The sequence below is a fragment of the Eutrigla gurnardus genome (assembly GCF_963514095.1).
Source record: "Eutrigla gurnardus genome assembly, chromosome: 10".
In the NCBI taxonomy this organism is placed as follows: domain Eukaryota; kingdom Metazoa; phylum Chordata; class Actinopteri; order Perciformes; family Triglidae; genus Eutrigla; species Eutrigla gurnardus.
In genome coordinates, this window is record NC_139924.1 from 16,827,732 (window position 1) to 16,843,688 (window position 15,957).

The 15,957-nt window shown below is 43.0% G+C and overlaps 1 protein-coding gene across 2 annotated transcripts; it reads left to right on the plus strand.

Moving 5' to 3' along the window:
- Positions 1–416: 416 nt before the first annotated feature.
- Positions 417–13,343, plus strand: LOC311019861 (scavenger receptor cysteine-rich type 1 protein M130-like). Of its 2 annotated transcripts, none has more exons than XM_084019474.1 (10): positions 417–768; positions 3,881–3,937; positions 4,013–4,306; positions 4,717–5,031; positions 9,151–9,456; positions 9,711–10,025; positions 10,116–10,415; positions 11,049–11,378; positions 12,293–12,369; positions 12,659–13,343. In XM_084019474.1, the coding sequence occupies exons 1-10, from the start codon at positions 723–725 to the stop codon at positions 12,764–12,766; spliced, it is 2,148 nt and encodes a 715-aa protein (XP_083875600.1). In that variant the 5' UTR covers positions 417–722; the 3' UTR covers positions 12,767–13,343. The 2 variants fall into 2 exon arrangements, with proteins under 2 accessions (XP_083875600.1, XP_083875601.1); XM_084019475.1 differs by having other exon boundaries at positions 12,318–12,369.
- Positions 13,344–15,957: the final 2,614 nt, after the last annotated feature.

Below are 15,957 nucleotides of genomic sequence, written 5' to 3' on the forward strand. Positions count from 1 at the left end.
CTTTACATCTCTGATGTGTTGTATCTATAATGTTTTTCTTCTTCTCCAGAACAAATGTATGTGCTTGATCACAAATAAAAAATAATATTTGATCACTAGTGTAGACGTAGTTATGTTGTTTTGTTTGTTTGGGTATAAACTTTAATACAAAATGTTACGCTTTATTTTATTGCTTGATCAGTATGACTTGTTAATATATAATAAGGACAACCCATTCTACCCACTGATCAACTCAACCGCAGTTCAAAAACAGGAGTTCCATTGCTCAGACTGTTGATTAGAGAACATGATGACAAATTGCTAAACGTAGCAAACATTTTCCTTTTGTGTTAGACATCATAGCAAATTAAAAGTTGACTGATTTACTGTGGTGTCTGGACTGGATTTTAAAATGCATTCTAAATCTAAATTACAACTTTACATGGTGTTAAGTTCAAATTGTAATATTTTCCCCTTCCCAAATGGAAGAGACAATCTCACAATTTAGCTGACACAAAGTCCAGTCCCAGTAAGTCATTTTAAAGAGTACAGCATATGATTTTAATTGGTATCTTCCTGAGAAACCACACGAAGCCGGATGAGAAGATTAAAAGATAGACAGGAAACTACACAGAACAGCAGAGCTGATAAGTTGTCACTCCTGAGTTTCATAAGGGCTCCAAGATCTTTGTGCACATCTGTCCTTGACAAGACACATGAAAAGGCAAACAAACTGAGTGGACATGGATCACAGAGTGCTGATTGTGGTTCTGTCACTCTGGAGCTCAGGTAGGACTCTGGTTTAATTGTTTAAATTATTGCCGTGAATAAAACAATGTAAATAATATAATCTCGTCCTTTTTTCTTCTTCTTTTCTCTGAATGGGCACTAATGCAGAATATGCATAGACATGCAAGTGTAGTGCAGTTTATGTATGCTTGTGTGGGAATGCATATATGTATGTGTATGCATGTGTAGCTATGTATTTTATGTGCATATGTGTATATGCATATATGTTTCCTGCTCTGTTACACAGCAACAGTTATATATTGCTTTGCAGCCATGCCAAGTGTTTGCATATCTGCAAAATGCACTTAATAGAGCAAGAACAACTCTGCCATCTGCAACTTGTTCTAAATGCAGATCAAACAAAACTTATGTTGTTCACTAATTCTAAATCAGTAAGATCAAGTCTGTCACTGTCAACAGGAATGGTCAACAAATTGAACTTGTATCTACTTTTAAATATCTGGGGTTCTTGATTGATGACCACTTGTCTTTTAAGGCACATATTCAGTATACTGTTAAGAAGCTGAAGCTTTTACTTGGATTTTATTTTAGAAATAAGTCTTTTTCTTTAGGGTGAAACAGAAACTGGTGGAGTCAACCTTTCTTCCAATTATTGATTATGGTGATATGGTTATATATGAATGCCTCCACATGCTGGATAGTGTGTATCATGGTGCTCTGAGGTTTATTACAAACTGTGGAGCTCTAACTCATCATTGTGTCTAATATAGGAATGTAAATTGGCCATCCTTATATGTGCGCCGGATCGGCCATTGGTATGTGCTGAATTACAAGGCTATTCTTATGATGATTCCATCTTATTTATCATCCCTTTTAATTTTGAATAATAGGGCTTACAGTCTCCGCTCTCAGGACTTTTATCATTTTACTTTTCCTAAGGTCAGAACACAAATGGGGAAGAAAGCTTTTAGATTTTCTGCTCCAAGTAACATTTTGCAGTCAGAGCTCAAACTCCAGTCTGGTATCTCTGAATGTATTCAAGTCCATGATAAATTCCATTACATGCAGGATTCACGAGTGTAAACTGTTTATTTGAGTGCAAATGTTTGACTAATCTTGTAAATTCTTTTAACTAATTTTGAAAATTCAATTGTTATTTGTATTCTATTTGTTTTTTTCTTTTATGTCTATGATAAATGTGACGGTGTTGAAACTTTACGTGCTATAAAATATATATCATATGATGTGATATGATGAAAAATAGGCTGTTCAATTACAACTCAATCAAATCAATAAACCCTTTATATTGTCAGTTAATATTAGGCTATTTCAATATTGGGGTTGAAATGATAATCAAAGAAGAACGAATAACTTTTTCATGCAGGCTGAGCAACAAAACGGACCTTCTGTTGTCATGACATTTAATTATACTAGGCATAATCTATGAAGTGAAATTAAATGTGTGAGAATGAGTCCTTGCTGTTAAAAGTGTAAAAGCCCAAAACAATTACTCAACGATTCATTATTATTGTATTAGGATTTCATTTTTACATGATTTGTGTGTTAATAAAACTTACACAATAACAATAATATGTAAACTATATTTTTGAGTGCTATTACCGTAAGTCCATTCTAGAGTAGGAACAACATTTCACTATTTTTTGTTGTTTTACTGTTACTATTTATTAAGAGTTAATAAAGTCAAATAAAACAGCATGGCATTTAATTTATTTTGACCCTGTTAAAAGAAAGAGGCACTTTGGGGGTCATTTAATTAGGCATTGCATGTTATTTTTGAGGCTTGAAGAGACAGGTGCTAAAACCGAGACATGGGGCCCTAGTTTCGTAGACCAGGCGCAGTCAGCTTTCAGCGCACCTGCGCCGGGCCGACGGGGTGTGTCCGCCTGGACTTTGCAAGTTTCGTGCACCGCGCAGGCTCGCGCAGGCACACCTCCCGTCTCGCCCACCCGCGCAAGTGGGAAAGAGGGAGGAGAAGAAGGCGTGAGTGGGAGACGAGGAGGAGACGAGGCGTGGACTGGGATTAATACAGCCGATTCAGATCTTCACCAATCAAATGAGCTCCTCTCCTCTCCTCTCCTTTAATGCGTTAGGGGAGGTTCAGTGCAAGTTCCGTCACTTGACAACCCGATGACAGAAGCAGCGCCGCCGCTCCCACCACGCGCATCACGCGCTGTGCGCGCGTATCATAATAATAACAATGCCGATATTATAAAAAACAGGAGAGAGAGAGGGAGATGTTTTGGTCCGAGAGGCTGAGTTTCCGTTACGCGTGCCATCCGCCTTTGATCTGACGTCAGATGTGACGGGACAATCTATATAGATATAAATTCACGTGTTGATTCAATTAGTTGCATTAAATAGTGGTTGTTGTGATTATTTATTGCATTTAAATGTGCCTGGAACTGTGGAAACCTGTGAGGTCTTAGTGACGTGTGCGCACTGCGCGCCGTCAGCCAAACTTCCACTCCGCCAGCTGTGATTCGCATTGAATGAATGGACTTTATTTACGCCTTGCGCCGAGAGTAGACCAGGTTGGAGCTGGCAAGCTTTCAATGCAGTCTCGGCGAGGCTTTTTGCCACGAAACTTCCGCTACGCCAAGCTGAATGTGTGACGCCTCCCCCTGCTGCGCCACCACAACCATCTTGGCGCAGGCGATCCACCAAACTGACCGTGCGCAAGGCTGCGCGGGTCGAAACTTGCATTGCGCCGGCTCCGCCACCCTGCGCCGCCCTGCGCTGCGCCACGAAACTAGGGCCCATAGGGTGAATAGTTATTCAGACAGACATGGTGTTTTGAAAATCTAAAATACAAGCACAAACCTGAAAAGGAGGGTGATATATTCTCCTTTAAAGGAATCGTCTCGGAATGTTTCTCCAATAGAAGAAATTGGAGCCAAATACAAAGTCCTCCAAGCAACCTGACCTTATCCTGGTGGGGCAAGAACCAACCCAACTAAACCATTTGGCTTCTTCATTAAATAATGAAGTATTTTGAATTGAATCCGGTCAGTTTGAGCCACTAGTTAGTATGTTCTCTGTTTCGTCATAGTTCCATAAAAAAAAAAAAAAAACCTTTTGCAACCCTGCCCAGAGTAAGACAATCATGATCCTCATTCTTTCTTTTGTTTAGGATACCCTTCCCGTTACCTCCCACGTCTCCAGGCAGAAGAAAATGATACTTTCAAAGGTAAACAGAGAACACATACAAAATGAGAATTCTACTATTGATTATTTTATTAATTACTCTCTTACATGTGCTCAGGGATTGATGAGATCCTGTTGTCTGGAGGATCCAGTCACTGTTCTGGTGAAATGCTGGTGAAGCAGCAGGGAGTTTGGACAGAAGTGGACAAGGATAACTGGGACCTGAAGTTAGCAAATGCAGTTTGTAGCCATCTGAACTGTGGTTCTGTGGTTTCTGTCACAGCAAGATACCAACGAGTCTTAGGGCCCTTACCTGCCATATCTTCCTGTATCGAGACTGGACATCTACAGATACATTGTATAAAAAAAAGGTCCATAGGTTTTCGTTCCAGTTTGGAGATACTCTGCTCAGGTAACAACATTAGTAACCACAAAACAAAAACACATCAACACGCTTCATAACGAAGGCTCATGGCTTCAAACCTTCCATACTGATATTCCTCTTACAGCAGTCACTGAATTGGCCTGCTTCCACTCATCTCCAGTACAATTGATACACAGTCACTCAGAATGTCTCAAAATTTGGTCAAGTATATGTCAAATGCAGGACAAGGAAGAGTGCTCACAGATATGTACTGACAAACAGAAAGTTACTGAATGAACACCTCTCACAACCTCAACAAAAACTCTACTCACCGAACAGGCATACACCGAAGAATCCCTTCATTGATGTGTAACATTTATTTTACTTCAAATTCAACCTCTATGTCTGCAAGTTGTTCAGTCTTCCTTCGTCTTTCTCACTCTCTCTTCCTCTTTCAGACTCTGTCAGGCTGGTGAATGGGACTAGTCTGTGTTCAGGCAGACTGGAAGTGAAGTCTAACCAGTCCAACCAGACGTGGTCCTCAGTGTGTGACGATGACTTTTACCTGCAGGATGCAGAAGTGGTCTGCAGGGATCTTGGCTGTGGGGCTCCTTCAGTATTCAAAGGGGGACTCTATGGAGAAGTGGAGGCTCCAGTGTGGACCAAAGAGTTCCAGTGTGGAGGCAATGAGTCTGCCCTCCTGGACTGTAGAAGCTCAGGCTCAGATAGAAACACCTGCTCACCTGGCAAAGCTGTTGGACTCACCTGCTCAGGTAGAAGTAGGAGGAGGTGCTGGAGCTTAGCTATGTTTTAGGATTAGGGTTTTTACATTTTTGTAGACCCTTTTTACAATGATGGCATACGTTAAGTGTGTGCACACAGTTTGGTTATGGAAGTATGGTGGAGTGCAATAGCTTGTCAAGCTATACAAGATCATTATCCACCAAAGATGCAACCTAAACAAATGACTTTCCAGAACGGTGTGCTATAACATGATGCCATGACACTGACTCAGAGTTTTGACCTTAGTTTTAAAAATTTCACTACTAACAGTCCAATGGTACTCAATACATTTAGTGGTTTGCAGCTGTAGCCCCCACAGTAAATAAACTTGAGGACAGGACTAGTACCCGCAATACAGCATCACAATAGACCCGCAATCAGAAAGCTAGGCTACGCTCTGGGAGGGAGTAAACGAGAGGCTGAGGTTTGCTTTTTAGAAGAAATATATTTCACACCAACCATAAGACAAACAACAACAGTAATAGTGCACATATTGTACAGTGGAAAAATGTGTGTACACTTATTATGGACGGCCAACTCCAATTAATCAATAGCTACTATCCATTGCATATAGACAAAAATTCAGAAAGACAAGACCCCCAATGTTCTGCTCACTACTAACAGGTCACAACCCGGCTGCCCACCCACAGTTCATGAAAAACCCACGTCTGGGTTTAAGTTGAATCCAGGGGGAGGTATAGGTGAGGGAGTGTATGGGACAAAGTGTGTGTGTGAGAGTTGGGGTGAGAGTTCGATGTAGGCTACAGGGAGCCCCCTCGGCCTGGCAGGAGGGGGGGCTGCAATCTTCTCCAGCTGTAGGCTCTAGGCCTGCTCCTTAGCTCGCCATCATTCCAGAACCTGGCCTGAAGAACAGGACCACAGTTCATACGTACAATATACATCAATAAATAGTAATCCAGTGCGCACATAATTCAATCCAAACTAGTAGCACTAGGGTAAGTTACTTACCAATAGGGAAATAAATAAACATCATTTGCAAATCATAAACGACATTTACAATATCATTTAGCAGCCATGATCCAACCATATAATATCAGTAGCTACAAATGCCATGATTCAAAATCTTAAAAACACATGAATTAAATTGCAGCAATACACTAACACAATTCATTCATTCCAGGACTCAGCTTTAGTTTTGGAGAAACCAGGCATGTTTAGCAACCCAGCGCTAACCGCGTCTATTAAAATGAATGGCGTTGGCTAGGTTAATGCTACAAACAATTGGACTCACCAGTCTCCGTACAAGCTACGCTCACTCATTCGGATTTCCGCACGGCAAATCTCGGCCAGGCAAGAGGCTCCTATAAATTAACAGATCGCTTAACTGTCAGCCATCATAAAAATGAGAACGCAGCGGTTGAAATAGTTTTACCCGACCTGTAGTGCGTCTCTCCTGCAGCTTCCCCACCGCTCTTACCGAGACTGAACACCGCGGTTCTATACTTAAACGCGGTTGGTCGCGCCCCCCCACGTGACCCCGTGACGTTACCAACCAGCGTCACAACCGATTGGCCCACATGGACCACGCGAGAACTGGCCCTAAAGCCGACTTTGACTTGATTTAACGGGGAGGAAAAAAAGGAATAACCTGTCACCTGGCAGTGTTGTATAGTAACGAAGTAAAAATACTTCGTTACTTTACTTAAGTAGTATTTTTTTATATTTGTACTTTACTTTACTACTTCTATTTCTGACGACTTTTACTTTTACTTCACTACATTTTCCGAAAAAAATCAGTACTTTTACTCCGTTACATTTACCTGAGCATCCTCGTTACTCGTTACAAAATAAGAAGGAACGTGACAGCCAATGGACAATCTTTGTTTTGTTGTAGTGGGACTAGTAGCCAATGATGTTCGGAGATACAGACCGCAAGACGTTATCATTGGTTTACCCCGTTGTGCGGCGGATGAAATCAGCGGCCAAATTTCAAATTAATGGTCGCATTGTCATGCTAGTAGTAGTCTCAGACAAGTCGGGTCTCTAATGTTAGCCTACTTGAAGAGAAGGAGGAAGACAGAGAAGCAAAATGTCAGAGATGGAGGAGGTGACTGAATCGGTGACTGAACCTGCTGCTGAAACAACCAGCATAGTGTTACTGTCAATCAGGCCCGGAGTGGTTAATCGGGAGGACCGGGACAATTCCCGGTGGGCCGGTCTGACTTTTGGGCCGCGAGGGCCGGTGTTCAATTATTATTTGTATTTATTTTTGTGCCGGTGTTCAGTCATGGCACTGAGTGGAGTGGGTATCACGTGTATGCGTCGCGGGGATTCCCGCAGGTAAATAGACACAAGAACCCAGCCGAACTCTCGGCCCTGATGCCCCCAGACCATGGTGAAAAGCCCGCGGTCCTCACTAAAACACAGGCCCGCCCAGGTCCACAAGAGTCCACACAGGCGGACTCTCCGTCGAACGCGAAACGCCAAGACGCGCCGCACGCAAACCAGCCGGGAAACAGACAGCTGAACACGGCCGAACTATGGGCACTTGTGCCCCCAAGGCTGTGTGAAAAGCCCGTGCAGCTCACTTAAGCACCGGCCGGTCCAGGTCCGCGCCACGCCACAATTACGCACAGCGAAGCCGGACTTCTGCTCCGTCCGTACACACGTAAAACACTCGGGTGCGTTGCGGGGATTCCCGCAGGTAAATAGACACAAGAACCCAGCCGAACTGTCGGGACTATCACCCTCAGAGCTGGCTGAAAAGCCCGCGGACATCGGTCAAACACCGGCCCGCCCAGGTCCACAAGAGTCCACACAGGCGGACTCTCCGTCGAACGCGAAACGCCAAGACGCGCCGCACGCAAACCAGCCGGGAAACAGACAGCTGAACACGGCCGAACTATGGGCACTTGTGCCCACAAGGCTGTGTGAAAATACACGGAATTACAAGGCTTTAGAGAACAGTGCGCTATTGTATGCTTAACATGTAAAGTTATAATTACATTATTTTAATATAATAGGTCGTGATCTAAAGTGGGCCGGTCTGAGGTATGAAACTCCAGGGCTGAAAATGAGTCCCACTCCGGCCCTGCAATAGACTTTAATGGTGAAGCAAAGAGTGTGTTGTTCCACGCAGTGAAACTATACAGTCGAGGATTACGTTTTTGTTTGTTTGTTTTTGTTTTTTACTGCCCCTCGGCCCCTGAGCGTCTCCGTGGTCTAACGTGAGTGGGCTTGGCCTCTGCTAGCCAAAAACTGAACTCCTGGGTTATTGAATGATCTGTCTGTCTTTTTCTGGTGTTATTGGAGACCGTACCTGTGTTTGGAGAGTCCGAGTTTTGATATAGCAAACCAGCTGATGATGACAGTCAGACTAATTTACATAGTGGTAGTGTTATTAATAAGTTAGCTTTTAAATCATGCAGCTGAAATCGCTATGTTTAGTATTACCTGTGGCCACGAAGGAGTGTGTGAGTGGGCAAATTTCTGATTGCGTTTTATTAACAGTACTTTTTACTTTTGATACTTAAGTACAGTAAATACAAGCTACTTTTTTACTTTTACTCAAGTAATATTCTAGCAGGCAACTTTCACTTTTACTTGAGTAATTTTCCAGTAAGGTACTTTTACTTTTACTCAAGTATGGCTTTTGGGTACTTTATACAACACTGTCACCTGGGTTACACAGCCATAGACGCCACCAGGGTAGGAGTGACTGTGTTAACTGGTGAGTCTCAGCCAAATGCGTTCGTGGTTGCCTGTAGTGACAGCTGCTGAAACACCAAGAGAACATGTATGTGTCGTTGCAAAAGCCTTAATCAATTTTAATTACACACTCCTCTGTGGACTAAGGAAATATGAGCAACCACGGATGCATTCGGCTGAAAGTCACCAGTTAATACGATCACACATTAAACTGAAACACCCTGTTGCTCTGAAACGGTCGTCATCCTGTCAGAATTGTGTATAACTTGCTTCCGCTCTTGGAATATCAATTCTGACAACTGAACATGGAACTACCACGCATTTTGATGCTGGTAACTTTTTTAGTTCAATATTTAAAGCTTCTAAATTGTCTGGATGACTTTAAAAGGGTCTGTAAATGTGACTTTATCTGTTTTAACCAATGAATCCTGTCTGCTCAGAGCCAGATAATATCCAGTTGGTGGGAGGATCCAGCCGATGTGCTGGTAAACTGATGATGAATCTACAGGGAGAGTGGAGACCTGTGGATGCAAGAATGCCTGAGTGGAATATGAACACAGCAGACATAATATGTCGACAACTGGACTGTGGCTCTGTTGTTTCAATAAGGCGGAAAAAAAGAAATAATGACTTTAATGTATGGATGATTAGACCAACTTGTCTTCAATCCAAGTCTTCACTTAGGGAGTGCATGTTAAGCAGGACTAGAGAAAAGTCTCTGTACATCTTGGTGATCAAGTGCTCAGGTAACAAACACCAGCAAATAAATCAGCTATAGAATGCACACAAATTCATATTTCACATATGTTTTTGTCTAAAGAAATGTACAGAATCATCAAGGGTAAGCTCTGCAGTGTTATATAGCCTAAGCAGACACCATGGGAGAAGACAGCAGAAAAGAGGATTGAGATTGTCTGCTATGCATGAGCTCACTAACTGATTGTAGAGAATAAATAAACCTGAAAATTGTGTAATTATTTCTGTTGCTGGCTATCGTCAGACTCTGTCAGGCTGGTGAATGGGACTAGTCTGTGTTCAGGCAGACTGGAGGTGAAGTCCAACCAGTCTAACCAGTCGTGGTCCTCAGTGTGTGAAGCTGACTTTGACCAGCTGGATGCACAGGTGGTCTGCAGGGAGCTTGGCTGTGGGTCTCCTTCAGTCCTCCAGGGGGCGCTCTATGGAGAAGGGGAGGCTCCAACGTGGACCAAAGAGTTCCAGTGTGGAGGCAATGAGTCTGGTCTCCTGAACTGTAGAAGCTCAGGCTCAGATAGAAACACCTGCTCACCTGGCAAAGCTGTTGGACTCACCTGCTCAGGTAGAAGAGGAGCTGCAGCTTTGATTCTGCTTAACTTTGAGCCTAACTTACTTTGCTTCACTTACTAATTACTCTCTTGTATGTGTTCAGAGGCTGATGATGTCCGGTTGGTTGGTGGAACCAACCACTGTGTCGGTAAACTTGAGATGAAGTATCGTGGAAAATGGAAGCCATTGGCTGAATCCTTTTATAAGTTGGACCAGATGCTTGCAGCTGTAGTGTGTAGACAGCTGGACTGTGGCTCTGCTCTTTCAATAGAAAGAAGAGACGAACTTTCCCGCCCTTCATGGATGGTTTCTTCTTCCTGTGGTCAGTCTGAATCTGCACTTAGGCAATGTGCATTACTATGGAGTGGTCGTTCCTCTAAGTGTTGGGAGGTCACATGCTCAGGTAATGCTATAAATGGCAAACAACATTAACAGGAATCCTTATTCATTAATTTGTTGTATCACATCCACATTGTTGAAATCGGCAAGTGTTAAGCCATAACCTGGAAAATCTTTTAGAACCACAAATCTGTGCTCCAACTCTGACAACACCCCCACTCCTCTCTCTCACTCACGTTTCCACCATTGTCTTCCGGCAACACAAGAGTACAGAACATTTTGTTAACTAACATTCCATTTCACGCCATGTAGTTTTCACTGACTGCAATGTTAACGTATGAATATGCTACGCTCAGGATTTTCAACCAGACGACTGCTGTTCAAAGCTGGTGTTCATGTACAAAAGAGTTATTTTGAAGTTATGTTAGTGTTATGTTTTAAGTTTACATACTTATTTTAAGCCCAACCAGGATATTTGTCCTCAACATCACCAACTGGTTTTGTTGCCAAAACCCTCAAATGCCCCCCACGAGATATACAAACTTTGATGGTGGGGTCTGAGCGATGACATTGCAGCCGTAGACCAATTTAACCACTCTCATCCCTGTTACTCACTTAAACACAAAAACATAGGAAAATAGGGGGCCAGTTTGAAAAATATGGAAAATACCTTTTAACTTCTCATCTGTGTTAATAGAGTTCCTGGCTCAGCCGAACATCTCCGTTGTTACGCTCACTGACGGGTTCACTGAGGCCACGCAGCACAGATATCAGGTGCTCCTGGGGTCCCTATTCGCCATCAGCTGCACCATCTTGCCACAGCTCCCAGGAGGCTCCTTCCAGCTTAATTTGACCACCTCAGCTACAGCACACAACTTCACCCTGCCAGCTGTCAATCACTCTGCTCATTTCCTGTTCCCTGGTGCAGGCTCCACCCATCAAGGGGAGTACCGCTGTGTTTATCACCTCCATGTTTTCTCCCATATGTTGTCATCTGAGAGCCAGCCGCTCCTTCTCACTGTCTCAGGTAACTTCACAGACAATCCAGTCAAAAAAGGGAATGTGACACTGACAACACATGCAGACTAGTATTATCTGTCTGATGTCAGTTTTCCTAAATCTAACTAAGAGGTTTTGTTGCCTGAACCAAACTTTTTTTTGATGTGTAATGTTGTCTAGACAGAAAAAAAAGTGCTGCAGAGCAACGTGAAAAAAAGGACAATTCCTGTCACTCAGCATGAAACCAATAGATTAAATTTAGTTTCACATACTGTCATGCCACTGTGTTGCATGGCAACACATTTAGTGTTAATCACAAGTCTTCACTTCCATTCAGAAAAACCAGCAGTTTGCTGATTTGTGACTTTTTGTCCAAGACTATAGAGTGGATCACTTTACCAAGGGCTCTTTAAATATGACAGAGGATGAGAAGTGCACCTTCAATGAAATAAACCACATTTGCATAAGGCAGTAACGTCAACGCTATCATACCTCACACACACTGCATCGACACAACACCGTAGCTAGAAACTCTGAACAACAACCACATTAGCCTTCATTCTAAAGAACCAACATGAACACATCTTGCCCTGCACCTTAGCTTGTTTAGCGAGTCACCAAACACACATTCATTGGGGGACATGTGCTCTGCTAATGTCAGTTTCAGGCTAGAGAGCTAATAGGCCCTTTTCACAGCAGCCAATTTGAAATGGCCTATTTAGTGTCAGCCATTCCAGTGAGCTAACGTGCACAATAGGGCCCTGATGCACCTAAATGGAACAGGGCCATAATCAATGTCAGTTAATTACACCTTAACCCTGCAACGCCATGTCAAAATGGCTGCTGTGAAAAGGGCCTAAAAACTGCAGCACAGTAAATCATTTTAATAAAGCATCTTCAGCTGCTGTATGAAATTATGTGATGATTGGGAATCTATTTCAGACTCTGTCACACATCTGATCATCAGACTGGTTGTCCTGGTGCTGATGGTGGTGTTCAGTGCTGCCGTGTTTTACAAGGTACTGTACACATCAGTGGAAGAAAATTCTGTGTTTAATATACTTTGGGACAAGAATTTGATATGTGTTTAATACTGCGGGGAAAAGAAGCTGCATGTATCACACTTAACACTGATGTTCCACATTAAAAGCATGGCTAGTGGTTCACTCCTCTCTTAAATAGTACTTTTAATTTGAAACATCTGGAAAATGCAGTTGTTCCACTGACGATAGCGTGAAAGCAACAGGAATAAAAAGGCAAATATCATCATTTTGTTACCTGAAGACATTTTCTTTCACGCCTCACCAGGTCAGCAGAGGGTTGAAACCAAGAGGAGAGGAAATGATTGGGCTAAATCACCTTGGTGGAGCCGAAGACTTGCTGAGTGAAGGGGCGGGAGCCCAGGAGACAGAGTGAGATCTCCACGGTCCAGATCCAGATGGGACTGCTCGGCTCTCACAGAGACAAACAGTGTAGCATCAGAGATTGTATCTTGCTCTTCTTGTCTGTGATCAGTCTGTCAATGATATTCTTGGTATGAAAACGAGATGAGAATATTGGTGAGAGTTATATCATTGAAGAAAGCTAATCATAAGTCCATTGTTGTTAATATTTTGAAGGAAGCCATGCTGAATGTTTTGATGCTCTACTGCTTGAAGTTTATGTCCTTTGCTTGAAATAATTATCAGACGTCATTTTTAGATATCCATGAAGAATTTTAAAATTCTTAGTTAAAATATATATAAATATGTATTCGAAGCCACCAATACCATATTACTTAATCTGTTGTTAATTGTTTCTGTTCTGTAAAATAATGAGCTTTTCAAAAATAAAATAATAAAAAAGAAGTTTCAATTGGAGTGGAAATAGATTAAAAAACGAACCATAATTGATTTGTTGGCCACTTTGGGCCAGTGGAACAAGCTGCAAAAATGTACAGAATCATCAAGGGTAAGCTCTGCAGTGTTATATAGCCTAAGCAGACACCGTGGGAGAAGACAGCAGAAAAGAGGATTGAGATTGTCTGCTATGCATGAGCTCACTAACTGATTGTAGAGAATAAATAAACCTGAAAATTGTTTAATTATTTCTGTTGCTGGCTATCGTCAGACTCTGTCAGGCTGGTGAATGGGACTAGTCTGTGTTCAGTCAGACTGGAGGTGAAGTCCAACCAGTCTAACCAGTCGTGGTCCTCAGTGTGTGAAGCTGACTTTGACCAGCTGGATGCACAGGTGGTCTGCAGGGAGCTTGGCTGTGGGGCTCCTTCAGTCCTCCAGGGGGCGCTCTATGGAGAAGGGGAGGCTCCAACGTGGACCAAAGAGTTCCAGTGTGGAGGCAATGAGTCTGGTCTCCTGAACTGTAGAAGCTCAGGCTCAGATAGAAACACCTGCTCACCTGGCAAAGCTGTTGGACTCACCTGCTCAGGTAGAAGAGGAGCTGCAGCTTTGATTCTGCTTAACTTTGAGCCTAACTTACTTTGCTTCACTTACTAATTACTCTCTTGTATGTGTTCAGAGGCTGATGATGTCCGGCTGGTTGGTGGAACCAACCACTGTGTCGGTAAACTTGAGATGAAGTATCTTGGAGAATGGAAGCCATTGGCTGAATCCTTTTATAAGTGGGACCAGATGCTTGCAGCTGTAGTGTGTAGACAGCTGGACTGTGGCTCTGCTCTTTCAATAGAAAGAAGAGACGAACTTTCCTGCCCTTCATGGATGGTCTCATATTCACTCACGTTTACACCATTGTCTTCCGGCAACACAAGAGTACAGAATATTTTGTTAACTAACATTCCATTTCACGCCATATAGACTCTGTCAGGCTGGTGAATGGGACTAGCCGTTGTTCAGGCAGACTGGAGGTGAAGTCGAACCAGTCTAACCAGTCGTGGTCCTCAGTGTGTGAAGATGACTTTGACCAGCTGGATGCACAGGTGGTCTGCAGGGAGCTTGGCTGTGGGGATCCTTCAGTCCTCCAGGGTGCACTCTATGGAGACCTGGAGGCTCAAGTATGGGCCAATGAGTTCCAGTGTGGAGGCAATGAGTCTGCTCTCCTGGACTGTAGAAGCTCAGCATCGACTAGAGACACCTGCTCACAAGTTGGACTCATCTGTTTAGGTAAAAGAGGACCTACAGCTGTAATTTGACGTACTCTCTTACTTCATCTACTAAGAATTCTCCCGACTCTGCTCAGGTCCAAACAATATCAGGTTGGTGGGAGAGGCCAGCCGCTGCGCTGGTAGACTGGAGATGAAAAACCAGGGAGAGTGGAGACCAGTGGTTGACTGGGATTCTGAATGGGACCAGAAGTCTGCAGCTGCAATCTGTAGACAACTGGATTGTGGTTCAGCTGTTTCAACAGATATAGCAGACAGTTTGTCAGAGAGACTTGTGTGGTGGATCAAGTCCTCCTGTGTCCAGTCAGCATCTACACTGTTGGAGTGTGTAATAACGACTCATGTTAACGAAAGCTATTCTGGCTGTGAAGTGATATGCTCAGGTAATACTGACCACCAACGTCTTAAATAGTCTTGTCTTGTTCCTGATGTATGAATAATGTATGTGTCCACTGTCACTATCCCTTTTTAGACAGGAGGGATTAAATCAAGCTTTTTTTTCACAATTGTCATTGAGGATGAATTCCTTTAAAAATGTGTGCTTTCAGTTCTCTGGGCTCTATTTTCACAGCTTAGTTTGGAAAATAATCTCCCTTTTTGCTATCAGATTTGCTGGTTCAGCCAAACATCTCCCTCTCTCCCTCCACTGACGGGGTCTCCAAGGCCAAGCAGCAGGGGCTTCGGGTGCTCATGGGCTCTGACTTCACCATCAAATGCTCTACCGAACCACAGTATCCAGGAGGCTCCTTCCAGCTCATCTTCACCACCTCCAACACAGCACAGAACTACACCCTGCCAGCTGCCAATCACTCTGCTCATTTCCTGTTCTCTAGTATCGACTCCACCCACCGAGGGGAGTACGGCTGTGTTTATCACCTCCATGTTTTCTCCCATAACTTCTCTGCTGAGAGCCAGCCACTGAGTCTCACTGTCTCAGGTAACATCACAGACGATCTTAGTCAAACACAAAGAACATTGGAACTCTCAACATGCAGCTTTAATTATGAAATATGTTATTTATATACCCCAATATAAAGTCCTACTACACATAGTAGCTGGTGGAAGACAGGCAATATGGCTCTCCAATCACTTAATTCGGGCTGTATTAAATGATTGCACTTGGTCCCGAAAGGGCATTTGATCCACAACAAGACAATTGACACAAGGGTCAAAAGGTCAAGTGTGTCTTGCAGTAGATGTCAGTCAGGAAACATGTACCTTCATAGAGTGTGCCATGTTTTTTTGGCGGTCTCGTTCTTGTTTCTCGCTGCTTCCATCACTCAAATTAAAGAGTGAGCATGACAGTTGTCAGTATCACAAAACAACCATTTAAGATATTTTAATGGCATCTGTTTTTTTTTATTCTACAAAAATGTACATTCAGTTCCTGACAATTATTTTAATGTTAACAATGTATGTTTTTTTAATTTTAATTAAAAAAAATATTTTTGTTTCAGCTTCTCTGACCGAGTTGATCATCCGTCTCATTGTC